The sequence below is a fragment of the Saccostrea cucullata genome, unplaced genomic scaffold, assembly GCF_032062105.1.
Source record: "Saccostrea cucullata isolate Sc308-1 unplaced genomic scaffold, CSIRO_AGI_Scuc_v1 ctg17053, whole genome shotgun sequence".
Classification (NCBI taxonomy): domain Eukaryota; kingdom Metazoa; phylum Mollusca; class Bivalvia; order Ostreida; family Ostreidae; genus Saccostrea; species Saccostrea cuccullata.
The window spans coordinates 1-11,871 of NW_026938178.1; the positions used below are offsets into that span (position 1 = coordinate 1).

Genomic DNA, 11,871 nt, shown 5'->3' on the forward strand with positions numbered 1-11,871 from the left:
CCCAAAAAATAATCCATATAAATACGTAAATCCAATTAATTTTCTCAACGTTTTTCTCTCGATTCAAATGTTTACATTCGGAACTCTCTAGATTGTTCCTAGTAAATGCACTATCGTCCGTGTTTCTTTCTGCTACATTACGAATACACGGAACGAATTCTATCGTTAAACCGGGTCCGTAGGACAATATAATTTTAACGATAGAACATTCTATCTAAATTCCTACCAGCTCTTCACATGAAGGTTCCATATTAAAAATATGATGACGTCATAAGGGCATCAAAATTACCTGACTCTTCAACAGAATTTCTCGAAAGTTTGTCAGATAAAATGTATGCTAATACATTAGATGTTCACAAAATATCTTTGTGAATGCTTTTGGTTTGATAAAGTTATGGATGATTAAATGTGTAACATATGTTTTGGAACACCCTGTATTTAAAAAAGATTCTGTACAAGTCTCGTCAATTTTTGATCGGTGATTTATGAGATATGGGTATTCCCATTATTATTGAAAGAATGGCAGTGTTAATGTTTTGCTGTGCAATACCCAGATTACTGCAGTGTCTCTGTGCGTAAAATGAAAGGTGCTCGATAAAAATTTTGTGGCAGTCTTCTTAAATTATTCGGTGGCACAGAAGAAGCTGCAGATAAACGATCGCTAACTCGTTATCCTTCCTATTTACACTTGAACTTCAAAGTGGAAAGGGGGATACTATATGATGAAAACATCGTTGCCTGCACTCTTATTTAGTCTCACCCCATTACCAGCTAGATATAGATAGTTTTCGATTGACCAAGAGTTACTTCCCGTTGGCCGCCATACTGGAGGTCCAAATGCTCATATTCCTTCATTGTTCAACCAATTTAAAATTTTTATATTTGCTATTTTGAATGAGAAATCATTATTTTTCTGAAGTATATAAATTTTTGGAAGCCTCCTTTATTTAAAAAAAATTATTTGATAAAGATTTTCCACCAAATATTTCTGCTATATTTTCTTAAACTTGGTAAGACAAAGAGGGAAAATCACTGAGTCGACCTCCAATATGGCGGCCAACGGGACGTAACTTTCGCTAAATTCAGGCCTATCGAAAACCATCTATAACATGTATTATTCAGCCGGTTACATATTAATAAGTAATAAATTTTAACAAAACTTCATCTTATGATTTCAGTTCATTTGATGAAGTCTTTTTAAATAAAAGATCATACTGAAGCAGTCAAGAAGCAAAGCACTATTGTTCACTCTGTTGGATCAGTTTAATAGTACCTTTGAAACTTTTGATTCAGTCGAGGCCTCAAATGAGTCATAAGAGTACAAACATAATACAATTTTTAAACATATAAAACTGGTCAACAAAAATAGGAACAAACGTATACATGTATACATTACAAGAGTTACAGGTGTTGGAAGATAATTCTATAAATGTTGCATCACCAGAAGAGATAACCTCAGTAGGTTTTTGAGTTAGTCCCCTTTAAATCACGTTGTGATGAAAAGAGAAAATAACAATTCAATAAATCTTACAAATATACCTTTGAAACTGAAAATATTGAATCAAAGTACACGACTTTCAAGCTTGAATAAAATAAGAAACACTGATGTAACTCTTAAATGAATACATACAAAATACATTATTATTCTGATCAACCTTGTCGCTTTAATTTTTGTCCATTAGAATTTAGAGTTCAACAGTTGCTCCAAGACAATTTTTTTTCAAGTGTCACTCAAAATTTGTGCTTTTCTTTCTGTTACAAAGGTAGTGACGAATAAAAACCAGATCTATAAAATGTGTAAAATTTCAGCAACTGTCCCCTTCTGAACGGTGTGTTTCATTTCTATGGCACGCCAAATTCACAAAAATGAGATAAACCTAGTTTCACAATTGATAAACTAGGTTTATCGACTGTAAACTATAGTTTACAAACCGTAAACTATAGTTAACGATTCGTTAAGTATAGTTAACGATTCGTTAAGTATAGTTTTCATCTGTAAAACTATATTTAACGGTCGTTAACTATAGTTTACGAATGCTAATCTAAGTTTATCTGTCTGAATAAAGCGTTAACAATAGATTTTGTTGATAAACATAGATTCACGTTTGTAAACTATAGTTTACAATCGTAAACTATAGTTAAGAGTTGTTAATCATAGTTTCACAAATCGTGAAACTATATTTATCAGATCGTTAACTATAGTTAACGGTTTGTAAATTATAGTTTACAAATCGTGAAACTATATTTATCAGATAATCTATGTTTTGCAATCGCAAATGATAGTTTTCGGTGTTAAGTATAGTTTACGGTTGTGAAACATAGATTATCGCGTTAACTATAGTTTACAGATGTAAAATATAGATTAACGTTGTTAACTATAGTTTACAGTCCGTAAACTATAGTTTACAACCGATAAACCTAGTTTATCGATTGTGAAACTATGATTTGCTCATTTTTGTGAATTTGGCGTGCCATACATTTCATCACTAATAACGATTTTTGTAAGTTTATGCGATTGATTTTTTTTAAGTTCGCACTATTTAAATATCTTCTTTTTTAAAACTAAGACTGTAGTGGCGCATTAATAGGGAACAACCGGCGCCCATCAAAAATTGTCAACGTTAGCGTAAATCATAGTTTCGTCGAGAGAAAAAATCCTAGGCTGACCTCATGTTTACCCTATAAAATCAGGCACGTAGCAAAGGGGGGGCCCACTTTTCCCCAAATATAACTTTTACTATTGAAAATATTCATTGAAAGGCTGGTTGCCCCCCCCCCCATTTTTTGTTACAGTAAATTGAAATAAGGGTATTGGAGTATTGTATGCAAAAAAATTGGTTGGTATTTTAAAAAAATGGCCTCTGACCCCCCCCCCCTTCCCCCCTTTTCCCCAATTATAACTTTTACTATTGAAAATGTTCACTGAAAGGCTGGTTGCCCCCCTCCCCCATTTTTTGTTACAGTAAATTGAAATAAGGTTATTGGAGTATTGTATGCAAAAAAATTGGTTGGTATTTAAAAAAAATGGCCTCTGGCCGAAGCAATCGGTTTGCGACGATGCTCCGACTTTTCGAGTGGGTTTTTTCTTTCGAGCTTATCTATATGCATATCTTATGACATAATCTATACGTCTTCAGCTCAACATTCAAAAAGGCCTTTTGTAGAAGATAAGTTCGAAAGAAAAAACCCACTCGAAAAGTCGGAGCATCGTCGCAAACCGATTGCTTCGGTTGGCGTGATATTTTGATTGTGACGTTTCAGTGACGTCACAATCAAATTTGCATGGCGGTCCGGTTTGGATGCTTTGAAGTTATCGAAGAGTCTTTTGATCGTAAGGACATTTTACTTTGAGTGCTTGTTTATTGATGAAAGTCTTACACATCAATTTTCTTACTTGTCTGTATTTGAATATTCATTTGATACAATTTGATTATACCCAAAAATGAAAGCTTATAATTCATTATTTAGGCACAGTGCATAATCCGAATTTCCTCGTTGGCATTGGTTACGTAAGACATTCTATTAATTGAAAATCATTTTTTAATGTATAAATTAATTTAAATTGTATATTTTAAAAACAATATAATAGTTTATGGTGTATATATAGGGGAAATCAATGTAAATAATGTGTGTTATACTAGGTAACTGCATGTACAGAGTTTGGTTAAATAGGCCCAATAAATAATTATAGGCGTACATTTAAACAGATTCATAGAATTCAAGCATATTTTAAAAATCAGATAACCTCTTAATATTGACTTCACACTAGGGCTGGGTATTGGCCCGAGATTTCGTATTGCGATATATTGCGATATTTTAAACCGTATTGCGATATGTATTGCAATATTTTCAAGGTAATAAAAATGGCATTTTCGTACTAAATTTACTTTAATTTACATGCAGAATGTACATAACTATGATAAGTAACCAACATGGAAAAAAATCTTGTTGATTTCAGTTAAGTTATGCTCTGAAATGTTCCAACAAAACAACTTCTGACTTACTGTCTGGCTTAATAACAAACTTTCATAAGTCCATTTTTATTTTTAATGACAAATTTCCTTAATCTAAGTATATTGCCAATATATCGATATTATAAAATCGTATTGCGATACGATATTCTTTGTCATTGTATTGCAATATATTGAAATATCGATATTATTGCCCAGCCCTACTTCACACCCTACATCCAGCAAGTTTCTACAAGTGCTCCCCTAATATAAATCTAATGTATATAGGTATAGGCCTATTCTGTTTTTTGTTTTGTTTTTTGTTTTTTTTTTTTTTTGCTTAAAAATCATAAATACTCCAAAGGTTTTTTTTATATATATATAATTAATGTTTGTTTGGTTGCACATAAATTCCACAACACTTGTTATCTTGACTGCTAAATTTCAATGAAAACTTATCAGCCTCTTTAAACACACCAGGGTCACCTGTTTGTTACTCCAGTTAAAATTAATGGCCAGTAAAATAAGATTTATCTGTTTTACATGTGGTGACATTTACTGATAGTTCACCTAATTCAAAGACTTCTGGATAATTGGAAAGAAAAAATGGAAAGTATTTAGTAATTTGTGGGAAATTATTCTTGTCTAGAGGTATTGGTAGCTAGCTATTTTCATGGTACATTTAATTTTTTACAAATGTGTCATTAAAGTAGAATCAACATTTAAATTCAATGGTTTATTTGGATTTTTATTGATGATGCACAAATTTAAAGTAAAAGAATTCTATTACACAGAAGTTATTAGATTTAAGAATTTGTAACTATTCATTCTGCAATATATCTAAACACTGGTAATATATTTGTAGGTAAATAACAAGACTCTCTCCTACTTCAATTTGAAAGTCATCTTCTACAAATTTCAAATACATAGGTAGGTATTTGTGCATACTATTTCACAAAATGAAATGAAATACATGTGATATAGTAGCATAGTTTCTGAATACTGTATATTAAATATTTCACTTTATTTAAAATTAAAAAAAAAATATTTCAATTTATTTATGCAGAACTGTTTAAAAAAATCCTCCAATAATTGATAAACCTTGGGAAATAAAAACTCTACAGCAGTCTTCTACAAGAGACAGGTTGTTTATAAACCCCACCTAACACCTCTTTGAATTTGCATTCTTTTCAAAATTGGAAGAAGGGGGGGGGGGGGGGGCTCATCCCACTTTTTTTTCAAACATAACAAATTACTCTGATTGATAAAGTTCATTAAAAGGATACTGTATACAGGGTTATTTTCGCCCCGCTTTATTTTCGCCCTTTCAAACTTGCAAACAATTATGCCCTGTTTTAAATTTGCCCTCTCACAGTTTTGTTTAAGAAATTATACTGTGTACTTTAAATTCGCCCCTTTTTAATTTCGCCCAATCGAGGTCAGGGCAAAAGGGGCGAAAATAAAACGGGGGCGAATATTTCCCTGTATACAGTAGTCCCCCTCCACTTATTGTTGTTGCCTGGTTATGCCATGGGGATTGGATAATCTAAAAAAAAAAATTAAAAGGTGCAATAAATTTACATGTAATGTACTAGTAATTTTAATTTGAAGTAGACTTGTTAAAAATAAATAATCAGTTTTTAATCATATTCAACATACATTAGATTACAGACCAGAAATTAAAATCCGCTTTTTGATTTATCAGTTGTGACATGTCTTTTTCTTGAATTGGAAAAACTAATTTTTTTAATAATATTTGCCTCATCATTCAAAAAAAATAAAAGGGTATATAATAAAGTGAAGTTTTTAACTGAAAGATATATAAAAGAGAAATGACTCTGACTTTTGATAACTATCTGAATAATGATATTAACACAAAAACTAACTCGTATACCTTTATTCATTTTAATCATCATGAATTTCCTTTTTGGATTTAAAATGTTTTTTATTGTTGTCATAAATTTTTTGAGTTCCTTTCCTTAAAACTTTCAATTTTAGAGTTTTATGACCTGTTTGCAATTATAGATAAGTACCTTTCTATAAAATGAGTCATATATTAAATTTGAGTTCTGTGAACTGCTTACTGGGTACTTATTCATTTAATTGAATGTTTTCTGTACATCCTTTTGCAAACGTTTATGAAAGGATTTTAATACCTTTAAATAGAGCACCAATTTATACAAAGAACTTAAATACTTATACGTATAATATCTGTCAGTTTTATTCATTTAACCCTGTTTTTCTTGTTCACTGAGATGCGTCATTTTAAGCACTCTTAAAGAGTCACTGGTTTTTCTTATAAATAATGTCAGTGACTGGACAGTGGGGTATTCCTGATCATGGACAATATGTGATTTGTTTATCCCTTGTTGGAAATTCTAAATGAAGTCATCTTGATTACATAGCAGCTTTGTTTCATCCAGTGTGTACTTATAGAGTACGATGGATACTCAATATTTACCAATACTCTATACAGTCTGATTCAGTACTTTACATAATCGTATTTATTTTACTTTCAGGTCAACAAAGATTAAACGTCAAAACAGAATTCTGTTTCTAGAACTGCTAAATATAAATTTGATAACAATTGGTCTTTCCGCCTATAGGTATTAAATCTCCTTTGAAAGTGTTTGATTGACACCTGTTACCCGCCATATATACCTGGCCAGGTAAACGATTGGATAAATTGTGCTCCTTGATCAATTACTTGATGTTACATTTTCCTCGTGCTGTTTAATATTAACCATAATGCCGCCTACTGCTGAATCTGTGCTACTGCAAAGAAGACCGGTGTCAGGGCAGAATAGGATAACCTCACAGTTTCTGCCCCATGCCCCCCCTTCAGACCGTCCCTCCAGTTCTCGTTACAACCGGTGTCTGAATAGAGATACAGTAAAAATGCGTATGAAGATGAGTGAGGACTCAGAAGGAGAACTTGTTAATGGTTCCGATTCGGATGTGAGATTCCAGTTCTTCTACAAAGAACCCTGTCTCTACAGCCATCAGACCTACAATAATGCCAGCAAAATTTTCTCGACTCTGAGACATGAAAGTCTGGAAGAAAGGGAGAATCCGTATCTCAAAAAAAGGAATAAGGTTGCTTTATCAGAGAGGGAGATACCCCAGCTTCACTTCTCAAATGACCAGGACAAAAGACTGGCCTTTGAACTGGCATTTTCCACCCTCAAATGTAAGTAAATTTTTTTTTTAATGTTTATCTTTTTAAAATTAGAAGTTGTTTAATACTGGTAAGTTATATCCAATTATCCACATTTTTAAGAAAAAAAATTCAACACTGTTGCCAATTGGTCAAATTGATCAAATGAAAGAATTGTCCTTTCTGCTATTTTTGTCACCATTCATTTATAAATTGGAATAGTTTGGGGCATAATATAATTTTATTTGATAATGATATCGAGAAAAAATTAGGAATTTTTCAGCTGTGTGATATTTCTTATTCCTTGATCATCTGTTTATCTTTTCCATGGCAACTGCCTCAGTCTTGAAATTTAATTAATCAAAAATGCTGAGTAAAGTTTATGGAGTTCATTTGAATTTGTTCAATTAATTACTCATCCCATGATTCATTAATAAGTAATATTTAATAAGTGCAAGAATTAATCTTAAATTAAATCCTTATACCACCAATGGTACAAGCTGCCATTGAGACAGCATATCATTTAAGTGTAGCACAGATTATGAATAAAATACACAGTTTAACTTATATTACAATTAAAGGCTCAGGGGACTGATAACAAATACGTTATTAGGATACACTAAATCCACTTTTATTAGGTTTAGACCCCCGCGCTTTATAATATGATTCAGTAAGGAGCTTTATCTGACCAGAGAGTGGACCAGGGGAAAGCTTTTATTGAACTGATTACAATATTCAGAATGAAAAATGACACAAAATGAAACTGTTTTAAATTTACAGTCTGATGTTTTCAATGATCAGTTTTAAAAGTTTTCTTATTGAACAATATTTTATGTCAATAAAAAATATAAATGTCTTAAAAGTGTTTACATTAATCAGTTTTTATTTAACTTTTAAAAATATTTTATTTATCCAATTATTTGAACCGTTAAGAACATGAATCTGGCAGAGATACCATCAACATTTTACAGAAAACCCTTTTCTTCAACTATCTGTATGAATTGAGATAGATAATTTGACATGAATGACGATATTCAAGTATAATTGTAAGAATGTTTTCTCCTGCATGGAAGTTTCAAAAGAGTGATTGTTGGAATGTCTGAATTACTTAATGACATATTGAATGTTTGAAAACCTGTATACAACTTAAATATACAACATGTACAAATGGTAAATGAATCAGAAAATTGGAAATCTATAACCATTGAGTGTTATCTATTTGAAGGAGTAGGGAATAGATTGAGTTAAAATTTCAGTATACATAAAGCATGTCAATTATTACAACATTTTGTTATTTTATAATCCTTCAATAAGTTCAAAACTTTTCAGTTTCTTTTCAGTTCATTTAGGCCTATAACCTAGCTAATTTCACAGAATGTTTGAACTGAGGTCATTTTAAGAATTCATGAAAACATTAATGAATTTGGCATTCTGACTGTGCTGCTCACCTTAGAATTATATGTATAGTCATGAAGCCTAGTTTAATGCTCTACCCATAACAATATAGCTTTGTTCTTTGATCATCCTTAGGACCTATCAAACATGTATAAAAAATGAACTTTTGTTTAGATCTTGAGAAAGTCATTGTTTGATGCTTACAAATGGCTCCAGGGACAGCCTGATAGTCCTCTGTGAGCTCTATTCTATCTACCGTGAGATATGTTCCACTCTTTCTGACTCGGGTCTCATTAGACACATTTTTAACAGAATTTTTATGCCTTCGTCATTGATTTTCATCCACGTCTGTTTTTCCTCTCAATATCAGAGGGATTAATTCTGGTCTCTGCTAGAATTGTGTGCAAAAATTAGCGATATAGCGGTAGTTTGGATTTATCTTTTGATGTTGTATTGAATTACTTAAAAATATTGAATTTCATTGTATAGTGGGTCTTATGCATCAAAATTATATTATGAATAAAACATACTGATATTGAAACTATATTTTTCTGATATAATTATACTGATATATCTATACTATATGTAATCAAGAACTGATTTAATGTACATATTTTACTAGATGGTATAACTATAGACATTTAAAAGTGTAATACCATTTTATTTCAAGAAAAGTGACAACTGATGATAAAATACTTGAGACTGTTTGGAAAGACTTAAGAGAACAATGTAATTCGGATGTTTACATGACAGGGTCTTGTAGTCATGGTAATAGATGAAACATTGTAATCTTAACAGGTGACGTCATTGGTTGTTCCAAACTGGACAACACAAAGCATCACCTGTTATAGTGGACGCGGTGTCAAGAAACTTGTATTGAACACTGTTGTTTACTGTTAATTGAAATAAGGGGCTTGTTTATTTACAATGTGGGTTTTAATAAAAACCGAGTGCTTTACCCCAGTGCACGATCAGACTTATCATTTTACGGTCAATCACCAGATTAACTGTTGGTCCTGCACACCCTTGTGTTTGGACCTGTATTTGCAACTTATCAAACATTTAAATTTTACAGAAGCCAAATATTTGGCACTGTGATTGATCTCTAAGAAAACTTTGATCCCTCTCGGATTAATAAGAAGTGATCTTTATGCAGACCTTACGTATTCAGAACTGATCAACTTCCATCAAAATTCCACAAGATGGGAGTCCTGTCTCAGAGAGTTTGGGTATCTGAAATCATTATACACCTCAGTGTCACCAGTTGACTTGGACTTTTATGAGAGTTTGAAGCAAAGGCTTTGATAACATGACACAGAATAAAACAAGTGCTTGAGATTATCTCCTTAGTTCAACAAATGGGTTTAATGGTCAAGAATGCCAACACATTAATATATTCAAATCTTTATATGGAGAAAAAGTCTGTATTCTGCTTTGTCCACAGCAAAATAAATCAGACAAAATTGAAGGAATATAATTTGAAAATTAAAAAAAAATAAATAAAAGAGGTAGATCTTACTTATTAATAAGAATCTTTTTTACATCCCTCCTTTCAAACTGTTTTGGTCAAATAGAAATAACAATGAAATAAAAGGTTTTTTTTTTAGTTTGAGTTAGATATAAAGTTTGCTGGACACAAATTTATAATGTGTGTAATCCTCAGAGGCATTTTTATATGATCACTGTTAAAATGTTGAGTTCAAGACAGTCATGATATAAAGACCCCTTCAGAAAAAAGGGGATCAGCTGCCAAATTCCCCACCAACCACTCATGATAGTGTTCCTTCTTATTCAGCAGTGACAAAAAGTCAACTGAAAGAGTGCAGTGCAAAAGAAGATGGCCCATGGTTGGGTCAGCCTGTTAATACTGTATACAGGGTTATTTTCCCCCTGTCTTATTTTCACCCTTTTAATTTGTAATTTTGAAATGCAGGGAAAGTTCAACTAAATGCTCCTGATCACAAGTAATAAACTGCACAAGCTGATGTTTTTGAATAATGTTAATGTTTTTTTTTAATTTCTATTTTAAATAATTAATTTTTTATTCAGTGTAATATTTTGTGGGAAACAATATCCTGTCATGGTTAATGTAAAAACTTGTACCTGCCCACTTTCTTATGAAGTGAATATTTCACTTTGGATATTATATAAATGATTTAGCTTACGTTATAATTCTGGTTTACAGATCAGCTGTTGTTTGAAGAGATACTGCAGGACTGTGCTTTCTTCTCCTCCTACCCAGAGGTAAGACTTCATCCATACACAACCACTTACAGTCAAACCTTATTATCTAGAACTCAGACCAGATATCCAAGGATTTGAGATATCAAGGGTAAAAGAATGTAAAAGTGACTAATGTATTGAATGTTTTTTGTGAGTATTTTTTGGTACATAACAGTACATCCAGTACATGTACATGAATTTTAACATAATTAATGCACACCTATTTGAGTTATAACTTACTAGTTTATCCAAACTGATTTATAATCTGCCATTCCCACTCTAAATATGCAAGGTAATGTGATTGCATTAGAAAATTATTGACAAACTAAATGTCTAAATGCCTGGGGATTCTAAAATAATAATGGTACTGCTAAAAAGCTAACAAAGGTTAATGTGGTGTGTAAATGGAGAACCTTGTAAAACAGTAGTTAGGGGAGGTGTTTTAATAGAAAACTTGTTTGAACATTTGTAATAATAATAGTTTTTCCCAATATGATAAAGATCGAGAGTTGGCGTAGCAAAAGGGGCCAAAAATTAACCAGAGTGTTTCTAACTGTTAGGAAGCAATCAATTCTATTTTTAATTTGGACACATTCAATGAATGTCATTTGAAATGGAATTAATCAATACCAAGTTAATGAATGTTACAATCGTTAACAGATTTCAAAAGAACTTAAAAAATATCAATGTGACACCACATGAAAAGTAAAATCAATTTTTAACTTTAATAATACAATACACAACCTTGGTTGATAAGAGAAAACCATTACTAAATGGTGTTTTTCTTGCTGCACCAGGCAGATATCTCATTACTGGCCCTAAAGCCAGAAAGAGAGAGATGTAAAAATAGTATGATTACAAAGTCAGGGATCTGAAATGCCTGGTGAAAAATGCGATATTGAACATGATTTTCATAGCAACCCTTCTGTAGATATTTGAGGTATTATGATTTGACTGATATAAAGGAGAGATCAATGAACAGTGGTGGAAATATCAAGGAGGACTCTGTTATCATTGTCCTGTTATAGAGGCGTCGACTTCAGGGCATTTACACACATCAAAACAAGTATCAATACTGCATTTATCATGCAAGTTTTCAGTTTTATTATATTGGGAAGTTTGCATAATCTTTCTTCAGATGTCAGT

The 11,871-nt window shown here is 31.8% G+C and overlaps 1 protein-coding gene across 1 annotated transcript; it reads left to right on the forward strand.

Annotated features, from left to right (window-relative positions):
- Window positions 1–3,271: 3,271 nt before the first annotated feature.
- LOC134249561 (putative methyltransferase NSUN7) lies at window positions 3,272–10,746 on the forward strand (the record flags this gene model as incomplete). Its single annotated transcript, XM_062731894.1, has 3 exons — window positions 3,272–3,331; window positions 6,470–7,140; window positions 10,688–10,746. Coding segments are annotated over exons 2-3 (501 nt in total), but the record flags the coding sequence as incomplete, so codon positions are not given.
- Between the last annotated feature and the right edge of the window lie 1,125 nt (window positions 10,747–11,871).